The sequence below is a fragment of the Lichenostomus cassidix genome, chromosome W (genome assembly GCF_008360975.1).
Source record: "Lichenostomus cassidix isolate B80296 chromosome W, HeHo_3.0, whole genome shotgun sequence".
NCBI classification, from domain to species: Eukaryota; Metazoa; Chordata; class Aves; order Passeriformes; family Meliphagidae; genus Lichenostomus; species Lichenostomus cassidix.
Window position 1 is genome coordinate 1,229,804 of NC_139510.1, and position 16,562 is coordinate 1,246,365.

Here is a 16,562-nt window from a genome sequence, read left to right on the forward strand (position 1 = left end):
AATACATAAAAGTAACAGTCCTTTGAGTTTCTAGGGTTTAAAAAGAACTTTCACACACAAAAACAAATCTAGGTGCTAGGAGCCAGGATTATCCTACCACTTGCTCCAATGTGCTTTCTGTAAAAAATCTTGGGGAAAAGTCTTAATTCTGGTATTATTACAGGTGACACTATAGGAGTCAAACAGTTTCAACAGCTTTTATAGGCTGGTTAGCCTCACCTCGTTCCTGAGAAGTTGATGAAGCAGCTAAACCTAGGAACCATTTAAAAACACATGAAGGAGAAGATGGCAATTGGGAGTAGTCAGCATGGATTCACCAAAAGGAGTTCATGCTTGACCAAATTGATAAACTTCTACAATGAAATGAGTGGCCTGGTAGATGAGGGGAGAAGTTAATGAAATAAGGGCTGGATGAGCAGACACTGAGATGGATTGAGAATTGGCTGAATGGCTATATTTGGTTTATGTGACAAAGTTTTGGTAGTGGGGGTCTGCAGGGGTAGCTTCTGAGAGGAGACAGCAGAAACCCTCCCCATGTCAGAAAGAGCCAGTTTCAGCCAGCTCCAAGATGGACCCACCACTGGCCAAAGTCTGAGCCAATCAGAGACATTAGTAGTGCCTCTGTAATGACATATTTTAAAAAGGGTAAAAAATGCTGCACAACAGCAGCTGGGAGACAGGAGTGAGTATGTGAGAGAAAACTCTGCAGACACCAAGGATCAGAAAAGGAGGGGGAGGAGGTGCTCCAAGTGCCAGAGCAGAGATACCTCTGCAGCCCATGGTGAAGACCATGATGAAGCAGCTGTCCCCCTGCAGCCCATGGAGATCCATGGGGATGCAGAGATCCACCTGCAGCCCGTGAGGAACCCCCACCAGAACAGGTAGATGTGCCCTGAAGGAAGCTGCAGCCCATGGAGAGCCCACACTGGAGCAAATTTGTTGGCAGGACCTGTGACCTTATGGGGGACCCATGCTGGAGCAGTCTGTTCCTGAAGGATTGCACTCCATGGAAAGGAACCATGCTGGAGTTCATGAGGAACTGGAGTCTATGGGAAGGACCCACATTGGTGAAGTTCATGAAGGACTGTCTCTTGTGTGAAGGATCCCACACTGAAGCAGGTGAGGAGAAAGGAGAGACAGAGATAATGCATTATGAACTGACTGCAACCCCCATTCCCCATCCCTTGTTTCTGCTTGGGGGGAGGAGTTAGAAGAGTTGGAAGTGAAGTTGAGCCTTCAAAGAAGCAAGAATTGAGAGTAATGTTTCTTTAGACTTGTTTTTATTTCTCATTATCCAACTCTGATTGACAATAAATTGAATTAATTTCCCAAAGTCGAGTCTGTTTTGCCTGTGACCGCAAATGCTGACTGATCTCCCTGTCCTTATCTTTGCCCATGAGCATTTTGTGGTATTTTTCTCCTTTGTCCTACTGAGCAACTTGGTGGGCAGCTGGCAGTCAACCAAGGTCAACCCACCTCAATAACCGGGCCCAGAGGTTGATGTGGCAAAAAGTGTAGTGACTAGCAGTGTGCCCCAAGGGTCAATACTAGGTCCTGTCAAGTTCAACGTTTTCATTAATGATCTGTATGATCAGGCAGAGTGTACCCTCAGCAACTTTGCAGACAGCACCAAAACTGGGAAGAGTGGCTGGTATTGCAGAGGGTTGTGCTGCTTCCAGGAAAGGACCTGAGGGTCCTCATGGACATCAAGTTGAACATGAACAAGCATTGTGCCCTTGTCTGCATTTGGCAAAGCATTGCCAACAGGTGGAGAGACACGATCCTTCCCCTCAGCACTGGTGAGGCCACACCTGGTGTATTGTGTCCATTTATGGGCTCCCCAGTACAAGAGAGACATGGACATACTGGAGAGAGTCCAACAAAGGGCCAAGATGATTAAGGAACTGGAGCATCTCTCCTATGAGGAAAGGCTGAGACAGCTGGGACTCTAGCCTGGAGAAGAGAAGGCTCAGAGGGATCTTACTCATGTATATGAATCACTGAAGGGAAGATACAAAGAAGATAGAGCCAAGCTTTTTTCAGTGGTGCACAGTTGTCTTGGGGGGATTTTATGATAATACTGTATTCCCCTATCATCTGCTTTATGCTCAGAAATGGATCCTGTAACTTTAAGCTGAGGCCGGGGGAGGGATGGGAGCCGGGGGAACTCTGGCGCAGGTATGTGTTCAAGCTTCACTCTCCCAGGGTGCGTGTTTTTGCAGCGCGGAGTGAGTTACATTCCTGCTTTTAGCTAGCTTGTTTTTTTTTAGCTGAAGCAAGAAGTTTTTCCCTGGACTGCAATAGCAATCCTTGGCAGCTTCTGTGGTTTCTTCTGTAACTGTTCGGCTTGGCTTCCGTCCGAGAAACCAGACCATCAGTGGGAGCCGGACGCCGTGGATGGCAGGGGAGGCCACGGGGACACCGCATCCCGGCTCCAGACCTTGGGAGAAGCCGAGCCAGCTAAAGAGAGAACTCTAAATCCACCAGCTTTCTCCACCGTGAGGAGGTTTGTGGCAGCACAGAAACTTTTCTCACGGGAATTTTTCTCTTCTTCTTCTATGTTTTATAAATAAAGTTTCATGTTATTGAAACGGCCTTTTGGATACAGGTGGTCAAACGCCTGGGCCAATCAATCCCTGGGGGGTGGATGATTGTTGGCCCAATCCGAACAGCCTTCTGATGTGTATATAAATCTGTTAATTATTTAATAAAGTAGTTCTTTTAGCACTCTGAAAAGACTCATCTCTTCACTCCGCTAGCGGTCAAACAGCAACAGAGGTTCAATATCAAACCATTTTTCCCCATGCCCTGCGGGCACTTTGTTTTGTTAAATAAACAGTTTTTTCACTTTCATCCAAGAAATTCCTTTCGTGGTGGGAGTGCCGAAGCCCTTTTCCTCTGGAGGAGATGTTCGTTCCAGAGCGTTTTCTCCTGGAATTGTCTCTAAAATGAGACAACAGTGAAAGCAAAAGAGGCCATGGGCACAAGCTGAAACATAGGAGATTCCCTCTGAACATCAGGAAATATCCAGTGACTGAGCACTGGAACAAGTTTCCCAGGGATGTGGTAGAGTCTCCCTCTTTGGAGATATTTAAAAGCCATCTGGACATAGTCCTGATAACTGGTCTAGGTGGTCCTTCCTGAGCAAGGGGGCTGGACAAGATGACCTCCAGAGGTCCCTTCCAACCTCAACCATTCTGTGATTCTGTGATGCCGTGAATTCAACTATTTAAATATCCTGGCATTTCCTTCCCATAAACCATCTAGCACCAGTATGTCAAATGTAAACCAGACTTCCATTTGGAAGTCTGAGCCATACAGCAGCTCCAGTTGAAAGTCAGGGGTATTACTTATATAGGTGAGGCAAGTCCTTACCTGTGCATTTCTTCCATTCCAGTACAAAAGTGCTTTAAATGTCTTGTTCTGTGTCTGTTGTGTCCAAGCTACTGTCTCAAATGGGAGATAGGACTGTTAGCAACAGTCATCTGTAGTTTACCTTTACTATTTTTAAATTTCTTATTGGAATACAGAAGTAGCACTCCCATAGCTCGTGTTGACCGCAACTGTGACTCAGCAACCTTTGAATTATCTCAATGGTTGTTGCCACTACACTGAAATTCATTTCTGAAATCTCAGATCCTGAATTCAGGGCCATGTCAAACACTGCACACAAGCATACCTCTAGCAGGTCTTTGTATATATTCACATTTGTGGTGGTTTAGCCTTGGCTAACAGTGAAACTCCCACTCAGCCATTCACACCCTCCCTGCTGCAGTGGGTCAGATGAAGAAAATAGGAAGAACAGGAGCAAGAAAGATTGTAGGCCAAGATAATGACAGGAGATTGCTTACCAATCATCGTTGCAGCAAAACAGATTCAACTTAGGTAAAATGAATTAATCACCAATTAAAATAAAAATGTAATTACTAATTCAGGTAACAGGAAGCAAAATAACAAATATTAAAATACTTTTCCTCCTTTCCCAGGCTCATGCCTTCATTCCAGACTCATCTTTCCCCCCCCCCGCTATTGACACAGGTTACATGCAGCCCCTTCAGTGAGGCAATGAACAGCTCAAGGGTGTAAAGGTGTTATTGTCAGTACATAAGAAAATCTCTCTGCCATTCCTTCCTTCTCACACTTCTCTGGTATGGATTCTCCATGGGCTGCAGTTCCTTCACGAAATATCCAACTGCTCCAGCATGGTCTGTTACATAAGCTGCTATGTGAATATTGATTCTGGCACCATGGAGCACCTCCTCCTCCACCTTCTTCTCTGACCTCTGTTCATACTGCTGATTTTCACTCTCTTTTCCCACCTACCCTTATGCATGTCTGGTGGGTTTTGCCCTGTCTTAAGTATGTTTTCACAGAGGCACCATCAACTTTGTTGATTGGCTCAGCTTTGGCCTGCATTGGGTCCATTAGTAAGCCAGCTGGAACCAGCTGTGTCCAGCACAGGGCAGCACTTTACCCACTACCAAAACCTTATGAATCAAAGGACAAACAAATAATGCAGATGTCATAGTGGGAGTCTACTATAGACCTCCTAGCCCGGACGATGATGCCAATGAATTCTTCTTTGAGGAACTAAGGGATGGTTCCAGGTCAACTGCCCTTGTCCTTATGGGGGACTTTAACTTGCCAGAAATTAACTGGGAGCATCACACATCTGGTACAACCCAGGCCAGAAGATTCCTAAGAAACCTGGATGACAACTTTATGGAACAGGTCCTAAGGAAGCCAACTCAGAAAGATGCCCTCCTTGACCTACTGCTTGTCAACAGCATGGATCTCATGAGCGAAGTGGAGATTGGTGGCCATCTTGGCCACAGCGACCACAAAGAAATCCAGTTTAAAATCTCTGATGACAGGAGAAAAGGTCTGGCAAAACCTCAACTCTGGACATGAGGAGAGAAGACTTCAGGCTGCTCAGGGAATTAGTGAATAAGGTCCCCTGGGAAAATGTTTTTGCAGGTGCTGGGGTCTGTCAGTGCTGGTCACTTTTTAAACACCACCTGTTAAGGGCACAGAAGCAGGCAATTACCAAATGTTAGAAGTCAAGCAGGCAAGGCAGAAGGCCAGCTTGGCTGAACAGGGATCTTCTCTTGGAAATAAGGCCAGAAAGGAAGGTGTATGGCCAGTGGAAGCAAGGTCAGGGGGCATGGAAAGAATACAGAGATGCTGCTCACCACTGTAAGGAGAAAATCTGTATGGTCAAAGCTCAACTGGAGTTGAAGCTGTCAGAACTGTGGGGGACAATAAAAGTTTTTTCAAAAATATTAATGGCAATAGGCAGTGTAAAAATAACATCAGCCATTACAGGATTTGGATGGTCACCTCACAAACAGGGACATGGACAAGGCAGAGGTGTTTAGTGCATTCTTTACCTCCATCTTCAACACTGATGATGGGCCAAGGGGGTCTCAGTGCCCTGAGCTGGAGGACCATGACTGTGAGAATGATCAACTCCCAGTCGACCCTGAAATTGTATGAGATCTGCTGCTCCAGCTGGATCCCTACAAATCTATGTGGCCTGATGGGATTCATCCAAGAATCCTCAAAGAGCTGGCTGATGTCACTGCAAAACCTCTCAATGATTTTTGAGCAGTTTGGGAATCCAGACAGGTCCCAGATGACTGGAAGCTGGCAAATGTTGTCCTGATTTTCAAGAAGGACGAGAAAGACATCCCTGGAAACTACAAGCCTTTTAGTCTCACTTCGGTGCCTGGTAAAGTTACAGAGAAGATTATTTTGGGAGGTATTGAAAAACACCTGAAAGACAATGCAGTCATTGGTCAAAGCCAGCACAGTGTCATGAGAGGAAAGTCCTGCTTGTAAAACCTTTTTTCCTTTTATGATGAGATAACCCAGCTAGCTGATCAAGGGAAGCCACTTGATGCAATCTTTTTGGAGTTCAGCCCAGCTTTTGATACTGTCTCCCACAAGATCCTTCTGAACAAAATGTCCAGCCCATAGCTGGATAAACACATCATGCAATGGGTGAGCAACTGGCTCATGGGCCGGGCACAAAGGATTATAGTGAATGGGGTGACATCAGACTGGTGACCTGTCCCTATTGGGGTTCTGCAGGGTTCCATCCTAGTCCCTGTGCTCTTCAACATCTGCATAAATTACTTGGGTGCAGGACTGGAAGGAATACTAAACAAGTTCGCAGATGATACAAAACTGGAGGAGGTCTTGACTCTCTCAAAGGCAGAGAGGTCCTGCAGGGAGACCTTGACAAATTAGAGGACTGGGCAATCACCAACTATATGAAGTTCAACAAGGGAAAGTGCCAGATTCTGCACCTGGGATGGGGCAACCCTGGATGTACGGACAGACTGGGGAATGAGAAGATGGAAAGCAGTGCCACAGAAAGGGACCTGAGGGTCCTGGTCAATGCAAAGTTGAGCATGAGTCAGCTGTGTGCCCTAGCAGCCAGGAGGACCAACCATGTCCTAGGGTGCATCAAGCACAGCATTGCCAGCTGGTCAAAGGAGGTGATTGTCCCACTCTGCTCTTCATTGATGTGGCCTTACCTTAAATACTGTGTGCAGTTTTGGGCACCACAATATAAGAAAGATATTAAGCTATTATAAAGCATCCAGAGTTGGGCAACAAAGATGGTGAAGGGCATTGAGGGGAAGACATATGAGGAGTGGCTGAGGTCACTTGGTCTGTTCAACCTGCAGAAGAGGAGACTGAGGAGGGACCTCATCACAGTCTACAGCTTCCTTGTGAGGGGAAGAGGAGGGGCAGACACTGATCTCTTCTCTGTGGTGCACAGTGACAGGACTCAAGGGAATGGCCAGAAGCTGTGTCAGAGAATGTTTAGGTTGGATATGAGAAAAAGGTTCTTCACCCAGAGTGGTTGGACACTGGAACAGGCTCCCCAGGGAAGTGGTCACAGCACCAAGCCTGACAGAGTTCAAGAAGTATTTGGACAATACTCTTAGGCACATGGTATGACTCTTGGGGATGGTCCTGTGCAGGGCCAGGAGTTGGGCTCGATGATCCTTATGGGTCCCATTCAACTCATCATATCCTGAGATTCTGGGAATACAATGTGACACAAGTAAAAAAGTTGCATGACCTTTCAAATTAAGAAAGAATGAGGAAAAGTGATCTGTAGCATAAATTCAGCATACACTTTGTCAAGAAGTCAAGAACGAGAAGTGTCTATCCAATTAGATGTGACTGATGGAGAGGGGGTAAAATCGATATGTCTGAACAGAAAAAGCAAACACAGTTGTCAGCTGATTCTAAAGGAGAAAAGCTAAATAACATTTCCCAGCTTGAGTTATCAGAAAAGAGAAGGAAACATTTGTGATTCTTAGATTCCCTTTTCTCTGAATGTCTTCTTAAAAGAGAATTATTGCATGTAAGTTAAAACATTTGTTCTTAGTTTTTAAATAAAATTAGAAATATTAATAAAACTGGAAATAATAAAGATTGCTCCTAATGATTCAAGCTATAGTATTAAGCCCTTTATCTCATGTTAAAACATGATAGACTTATGAATACTGTAAGATAAAATTTATACAAGTATACAGTTATATACCAAACTTCTCAAATATATACTAAGCATGCTTCATAACTCTGGCAGAAATCTTAGTTCAGAAATATAGTGTTTAAAAAATGTAATGCAGCTTAATGCATGCTTTTGATTGTTTGTTTTTCTTACATGTAGCTCTTTTATCCTCTTCCCCACCCCCAAAGCATTAACTTCTGAGGTCTAGTACATACATGAGAATCTTTATATCCGTTAAAATATACAAGCAACTATATGGGTCAAGCTTTCCCCCATATACATTTCAGAAGAAAATCTGGCCAAACTGCATCCTAAACCCTGCAAAATAAGAATATAAACAGAAATAAAAAGTAAAAGGGAAGATTTCTGCATGCTAGAGAACAGCAAAATTGCATTAAACATGATAGAAAAAGAAATGCTGGTGTTTTATATATAAATTTTTTAATTACTATTATATTAACCATAGTCCATTGTGATAAAAATATTAGGGAGACATATGGTCTTGCTTTCAAAATGTCTATTTTCCCATCAAAAAATTTACATAAAAACCTTCAAAGTTGGCAGGTTTTGCACAAAAAGTCATGTAGGTAACAGTTGGTTCATGAATTCCCAATTTTTTCAAAGAAAATTTCTTCATTTTCTATTGGATGAACAACTCTTTTCTGAAAAGTATATATCTGATTGTGGTGGTTTTGTACAGAAAACAGACAGTACTAAGTTTTTCACCTTGTAAATATCACACAGTCATTCTAGCTCCCTACTCTCTGCATTTCATCTATTTAGAATGCCTGGGATTTGGAAATTTATTTCAGTGAAATCTTTGCACACCTGAATTGATTTAGGGGATGAACAAAGATCTTCAAATCTTCAAAACTACTTTATATAGGTACTGCTGGGATGGAATAAATAAAGCAGATCCACATTATTTTCATTAGCATCCAATGAAAGGACAAAATGCAATAGGCACAAATTGAACTGCAGGAAATTCTGCTTAAACATAAGAAAATTATTTTTTTTCTTTTTTTTTACTCTAGGGGTGGTCGAACACTGAAACAGTGTGCCCAGTAAGTTTGTAGAGTCTCCACCTTTAGAGAAATTCAAAACCCAACTGTACATGGGCATGGGCAACCTTCTCTAGCTGACGCTGCTTCACGCTGCAGGTGTGGGGGGGGTCGGTGTGTGTGGACTAGACAATTGCCAGAGGTGCCTTTTAACTAAATGACATTTTCTCTTTTTCAGTTTGTGCCCATTGCTCATTGTCCTGTTACTGGGCAATGCTGAGAAGAGTCTGGCTTTGTCTTTACTCCCTTCCATCAGGTATTTATACACATTGATAAGATCCCTGTGTTCTAGGAGTACAGATCTCTAGCTCAGCCACACCCATGCCTGTGACTGGTATGGATCTGATTGATCTGGACCCCAAATTATGGATTTGCTTTTCGTCTTGAACTTGGACCTGTCTTGCCCCTAGGGATCTATCCAATGATCGATGGACTGCGTCTGACCCTGGTTGTCCTCACCAGATCTGAGTCTGATTTGTGGACTGACTTCCTGGCTGGATCTTGGACCTGTGTCATCACCACAAATTTGTCTGATGATCTGGACTCTCAGTTGAATCTGACTACCATCTCCGGATCTGCCCTGCTCACTTCACTTGGATACTGCAGGACTAGGCCCAGGCTGGTGGGGTACCTGCCGTGTATACCATGATACTCAATTCCCAACTACCCATTCCTTAGGGAGAAGCCAGCCCTTGCTGCCCCCTGACAGGAAGACAGTTTTGAAAGCCTTGCTAAAGTCAATATAGACATAATCCACTGCTCTTTCTTCATCCATGGAGCCATTCACCTCATTGTAGAAGACTATTGGGTTGGTCAAGCATGATTTCCCCTTTGTAAATACATGCTGACAACTCCCAATAATCTTCTTGTCCTTCATAGGTGGGCTTTGGCTTTCCTAACACTATCCCTGCACACTCAGTCTATATACATAGAGTCTATAGACAGACTCTATATTCCTCCTGGGTTCCCTGACCTTGCTTCCACCTCTTGTATACTTTCTTTATATGTTTGAGATTTTTCAGGAGCTCCTTGTTCATCCATGCAGGCCTCCTTCCACCTTTGCTTGACTTCCTGCATGTTGGGATGGACCATTGTTTAACTTTGAGAAGGTGATCCTTGAAAAATAAACCAGCTCTTCTGGACCCCTTTGCCCTGTAGGACTGTCTCTCATGGGATTATTCCAAGCAGAACCCAGAAGAGGCCCAAATCTTCTCTCCTTGAGTCCAGGGGTTTGATGCATCAGTTCTTGCCGGGAGTAGGACATCAACAGAAAGCTGAACCTAATCACAAGTTCTTCTATCATTTTTTTATATGTGCTGAATAAAGAGATGAAAATGAACAGCAGAATTTGAAATTCAAAGCTCCTATTACTTTTTTTTCATCTTGTGAGAAAATAACCCAAGACCACCAAGAAATGTCTGTTCTGAAGAATTGAATCATATTTTACTTCTTTATTATTTTCTTACATTTATGAGTTTTAGGTATGTCTACTGATATCAGACTCCAGTGATATCAACTGCTGAACTGACAAACCTTTATTTTTCCCAAGAGAAGTTAAAAAATTTCCATTAGAGATTCAACTTTGCCACATAAATGAGGACAGGTAAGGTTCCAAGAACTAGAAAAATGAAAAAGTAGTTTCATATAACACTATACCTCTGTTTCTGCTGCATGGGTTGCTGTCTCATAGCCATATATTGCATGTCCTCTTGTAGCCGATTAAGGGGAGAATCTGGTTTGACACGAATCCCATAATAATGGTATTTAGAGTTCCCCCTTCATGAAAGAACAAAAATAACATTGTTTCTTTTGTATATACATCACATGTTAAAATTTGCCTTGACTGAAAAACATAAAAGTTAGGCTTGTCTTTCCTCTCACTCTGGTATAAAACTGATATAACTCCACCAGCTTCTGAAAATCAGTTCACTTAAACTATTTTTTCCAGCACTTTATTGTTGGGCTTCATTTAAATAGAATAAGATAAATAAAAAACCAAATAAATTACTTATGCAGTCATGGTGAGTAAAGCAATTCCATAAATGGGGTATGCTTGTGAGTGAGGGTTTGTGACTGTTTCACTAATCAACTTCAGTCCTGGTCAACTGGAAAGAAAGAACAGAATTGGGCTATCTGTGTTCATGTTTATGAGAGTGTCTATATGGGTACTGGTAAAGGCATTGCCCTGTGTTAACTTCTGTGGTTAGCTGTGTTAGTGTCATGTGTGTTTGTCTGCATCTTTGGAACACATGTTCAGTTTCACTACTAGCTGGACCTGCAAATGGAAACAGCAGTAGCTGCATCCTTTGGACTGAGATGGAAGATATCTGGGTCATAAGAGTACACAGAATCTGGCTATAGCAGACCAGGAGTCCCCTGAGTCCTGAAGTCTGCTGGATTTGGCAACTTCCTTAACAGAAAGGTTTTAAATATTTTTATTTGCTTATTTCCTTGCTTGTTTTTAACATATGAGCTTCATGTTCACGATTATTACTGATATTTTCTGTTAAACTTTATGATTTTATTAACGCAAACCTGGTTCCCAGTCTTCTGGTCCGTAATCCCATGAAGATTGACCGTATGAGTTTTCCAAAGGAGGCAGCATTGACTGGATCTAACTTGTGCTCCTGACAATGGCGTAAGTAATGGTTGTAAAGGGTACTTCTGGGGAGACTCACTCCTTCTGCAGTTTCATAGTTGTCTAAAAGCCATTGGAGCTATGTCAAATATGAAAGAGTGAACATATGTAAATTCAGTATTTACTAAAAAACCCCACTTAATTGTACAACACAGAACTCTGATATTTTTTAGACCACTCTTAAGACCTGTTTAATACAATGACTTTGTTTTACAAGCAAATATAATCTCTTGAAATCTCTTTCAATGCTAGATATGCCATGATGCCTTAGTTTTGGATTTTTTTTAGGTTTACAAGGAAATAACAAGACTCATGGCTCTTGTGAGCTCAGATAGCTCTACTTCTAAAAATATTTCAGATTCAGTACCATACATTAACATTTTATTATGTTATTTGTGCTTTGAAGAAAGATTGCTGGAACTCCCAGGAAATAAAATAATCAATGTAATTTATATTAATTGCATGAAAAAAAACCCTAATAGAACTAAGTTAATACATTTTTAATTCTGGAATTATATGCTATTTCTCTTCACATGGAATTAAAAAAATACAAGTGAAAAAACCTCAGTATTACATTTAACTGAATAGGGTTTTTTGTCTTCTAAATACAAAGAAGAAACTATCAAATATAAGGTAAAAAGCAATCTAGATGGCATGAAAAATAACTTGTATAGCTATAAAGCATCATGGCTCCAATCCCTTTCTGTTGTAGCCTGATGGCTTTTGACTTCTAAGAGGAACAGAATTAACATTCTTTTTTTTCCTGTGTTATTTATTAGAGAATTTTTGTGAGCAATTTTGGAAGCATTTAGGCAAAGTTTCTAATACATTGCTATACCTTTGTATAGAACAAATAGTAACTAACATCGATTACAGAATATTCTGAGTTGGAAGTGACCCACTAGGATCAAGTCTAACTCTTAAGTAAATGGCCCATATAGGGATTGAACCCATAACCTTGGTGTTTTTAGCACCATGCTCTAACCAACTGAGCTAATCTCAGGGTCATGCACACAAACCTCAAGTAAAATGGTCATTTTAATGACATTTACCAGTATAAGAGAACAAAACAGTAAAATGGAAATATTTTGATAGGTTTTATTTATCAGCAGTCCTGACTAATGGGGGAGGTCCCACTTGACTAGAAGTTAGCAAACCTATGAGGAGGGCCAGAAGGAGGATCCAGGGAAATACAGGCTTGTCAGTTTGACTTCAGCGCCAGGGAACGTTATGGAGCAGATCATCTTGAGAGCCATCACATGGTACATACAGGACATCCAGGGGATCAGGCCCAGGTAGAATTGGTTTAGGAAAGGCAGGTCCTGCTTGACTAACTTGGTGTCCTTCTATGACAAGGTGGCGCACTTAGTGGATGAGGGAAAGGCTGTGGATGTTGTCTACCTGAACCTTAGTAAGGCCTTTGACAGTGTTTTCCAGTGCATTCTCCTGAAGAAGCTGGCTGCTCATGGCTTGGACGGGCATACTGTTTGCTGGGTAAAAAACTGGCTGGGCCAAAAGAGTGGTGGTGAATGGAATTGCATCCAGTTGGTGGCTGATAACAAGTGGTGTTCTCCAGGGCTCAGTATTGGGGCCAGTTCTGATTAATATCTCAATCAATTATCTGGACCAGGGGATTGAGGGCACCCTCAGTAAGTCTGCAGATGACACCAAGTTGGGTGGGAGTGTTGATCAGCTGGAGAGTAGGAAGGCTCTACAGAGCTTGTATGAGGTTCAACAAGGCAAAGTGCCTGGTCCTGCACTTGGATCACAACAACCCCATGCAGCACTACAGGCTTGGGGAAGAGTGGCTGGAAAACTGCTGGTCAGAAAAGGATCTGGGCGTGCTGGTTGACAGCTGACTGAACATGAGCTAGTGTGTGCCCAGGCGGCCAAAAAGGCTGATAGCATCCTGGCTTGTATCAGCAATAGTGTGGCCAGCAGGGCTAGGAAAGTGATTGCCCCCCTGTAGTCGGCAGCTGTGAGGCCGAACCTCAACTCCTGTGTTCAGTTTTGGGCCACTCATTACAAGAAAGACACTGAGGCACTAGAGCATGTCCAAAGAAGAGCAATGAAGCTGGTGAAAGGTCTGGAGCACAAGTCCTATGAGGAGCAGCTGTGGGAAACTGGGGTGGTTTAGCCTGGAGAAAAGGAGGCTCAACGGGGACCTTATCACTCTACAACTACCTGAAAAGAGCCTATAGTGATGTAGGTATCAGTCTCCTCATAAGTAACAAGCAATAGGACAAGAATAAATGGAAATATAGGAAAATTTTCTTCAATTAAAGGGTTCTCAAGCATTGGAACAGGCTGCCCAGTGAAGTGGTTGAGTCACCAACCCTGGAGGTGTTTAAAAGACATGTAGCTGTGGCACTTAGGGACATGGTTTAGTTGTGGACTTGGCAGTGTTAGGTTATCAGTTGGACTTGATGATCTTAGAGGTCTTTTCCAACCTAAATGATCCTATGATTCTATATTTCACTTATGTGGTTTCAGATTTTTGGGGATACTATCATTTTACTTAGCTTACACTCTCCTTCCCCCATGGTTTCATATCCTTGGAATTTCCACTTAATTTCCACTTGAATAATTTCCAAATTTTGTTTTCATCTTGTATTTACTAATTACTTAAGAAAGTAATCATACAAAAATGAATTTGAATGAACATTCAAATTTTCCAGGTTCACAATACTTACAAAAAGTCTGGATTTAGTTTGAGCATCCAATAAATCCCCAAACTATGGATTTGGTTTTGGCATTTGGAACAAAGTTTTATTCCAGTATGCTGGACCCCCACACGGTTGTTTAATCCATTTCAATTTAGCCCACCAAAGCACTTAATATGACCAAGATGCGTGTTTAAAGTACAGTAAAATATATAATTATGTGACATCGAATATGCTACTCTGTAGGGCTACTTACTAATAGATCACTGAACAAATTCTGTTCTAGTAATGTTCAGTATAACTTGTCATTTACAGAACAAGAATATCAATATTTTGGTGCCCATTATCTTGAAATATGTTTCCACTCTTACCCTTCTTTATTGCAGAACAATTAGTAAAAATTAGATCATAATGAATATATTTGACATACAGTTCTGTTTAAGTCAGTTGTGAACAATTAACTGAACAAAATACATGAAAAATGAAAAAAAAATTAGGAAAACATTTACTTGAGACCTTTCAAAGACCATCTTCATGTTTACTTTCTTACAGAAAACATCACCAGAACTATAATGCTTAGGTTTCTAAACAAGAGCTCTGTGTAAAGATGTAGGAGCATGATCTAGCTGTTTGCAAGATGGATGTGGATAATGTTGCACTTTAAATAAACATTAAAAAGTGCAGTTCATCATCCTGATATCAACTTTTAGGTATAAATGCTGTCTTAACATTCACAATTTTTTTAACTTGAGCATTCACAATTCGGAAACAAAGCCTAGAAAAAATTATTATAAACTTTTACCTTATATGAGTGTATTATCAAAACCATTTCACTATATCTTAATTATATCCTTCAAACTTACCATTTAAGCTATACTAATTAGTTTATGGAATATGAGCAATTTGTTTTACCTCACAAAGAAAAAATTATTGACAAAACCCCCAAATTATTTCCATTTTAACTTCTAAATATAGTATTAGACTTTTTTCCAGATTAATTATAATTTTTTAGGATTAATTTCAGTGCATTTTACTAATGATCTGTATTTGACAGATATTCTTTCAAACACAGCTTGGCATTAGCCAACCATGGGAAAGCAAAACCCAAGATAAGTACAAAGTAAGGATATTTGCTCCAGGGTGAAGATATTTCAATAAAAAAACCCAAAACTTGACATGATTATTTGACATGTTACAGCCTTCAAAGAAGAATGCCAATTGCTGAATGCCATGTAAAAAAGTAAATAATCTGCAGACATGATAACATTATTGCAAACAACCTTAAATACATTTTTGTATTTGCAAAAATCTAAGTCTAAAATTGAAATGTCTACACTTTATTTTTGACTTGTTGATTTATAATATTAATAACATTGGAATGGTATGAAATGGTTTATTCAGAATGGGTGATTTGACTGCAACTTCAATGAAACTCCAATATTTAAAAAACATTAGATTATAAATTAGTTAACTCAATCACAAACAGAAAGAAATCAGGAAAGGAAATAAAATAAAGGAAAAAAATCATTAAAATAAACAGGTATTAATTAAGGCAACAAAATGCCAGCTTAAGGAAGAAAATAGGATGAAAACCATATTTACTGTCCTTATTTGAGTCATAATTCAATAAAAGTTTCTAAAAAAGGGAAAATATCCAGTAAATGTGATATGGGTTCCATTAATTTCTTCCAAAATGAGTAAAGCTAGGAAAGAATATTTATTACGGCAAGATGCCTGGAGGGTTTTTTTTCCACAGAATCCACAATAGATCCCTCTATGTGTCTTTCAGTAGTTTTGAAAATACCTCAAAACAGTTAAGAAACATCAGGATAAGACTACCATAACAGACAAATGCAAATCTCATTATTAGAAAGATATTTTCATAAAATCATACAATAGTTTGGGTTGGAAGTGACCTTTAAATATCATCTAGTCCAATTCCCCTTCAATGATTAGGGACATTTTCAACTGGATCAGGTTGCAGAGACCCATCCAACCTGACCTTGAACACTTCCAGAGATGGGGCAGCCACAACTTCTCTGTGCAACCCGATTGTTCCAATGTCTCACCACCCTCATTGTAAAGAACTTCCTTATGTTCAATTTAAATCTATCCTCTTCCAGTTTAAAACCATTGCTCCTTGTGCTGTCACTATAGGCCCTGGTAAAAAGTCTCTCTCCATCTTTCTCATAAGCCTCCTTTAAGTACTGAAAAGCTGCAATAAGGTCTCCATGAAGCCTTCTCTAGGCTGAAAAACCTCAACTCTCTCTGCCTTTCTTCATAGGAAAGGTGTTCCAACCCTCTGATGATTTCTGTGGCCCTACTCAGACCCACTCTATCCCACTACCTAAGCTATTGATGAAGATATTAAATGGTGATGGTCCTAGTACAGGCCCTTGAGGGACACAACTCATTACTGATCCTCATTTGGACATTGAGCTGTTTGCTGTAATGCTTTGGATGCGGCCATCCAGCCAGTTTCTTATCCATCTAAGAGCCCACCCATCAAACCCATATCTCTCAAATTTAGCAGCAGGAATGGTGTGGGGGGCTGTATCGAAGGCCTTACAGATGTCTAGATTGGTGACATTCTTAGCTCTCCCCTTGTCCACCAAATCAGACACTCCATTGTACAAGGCCAATAGATTAGTTAGGCATGATTTGTC

General features: G+C 41.1%; 1 protein-coding gene and 1 long non-coding RNA gene across 4 annotated transcripts in view; both read right to left on the reverse strand.

The window, feature by feature from the left end:
* Positions 1-16,562, reverse strand: part of LOC146425288 (uncharacterized) — a 234,035-nt gene that overhangs the window by 73,070 nt on the left and 144,403 nt on the right. The window lies entirely within an intron of this gene.
* Positions 1-16,562, reverse strand: part of LOC146425289 (transcription factor RFX3-like) — a 156,851-nt gene that overhangs the window by 43,041 nt on the left and 97,248 nt on the right. For all 3 annotated transcript variants that reach the window (XM_085041592.1, XM_085041590.1, XM_085041591.1), the window contains 2 exons: positions 11,131-11,312; positions 10,252-10,371 (listed from right to left, as the gene is read on the reverse strand). In XM_085041592.1, coding sequence (XP_084897718.1) covers positions 10,252-10,371; positions 11,131-11,312 — 302 coding nt within the window. The remainder of the gene's footprint in view (positions 1-10,251; positions 10,372-11,130; positions 11,313-16,562) is intronic.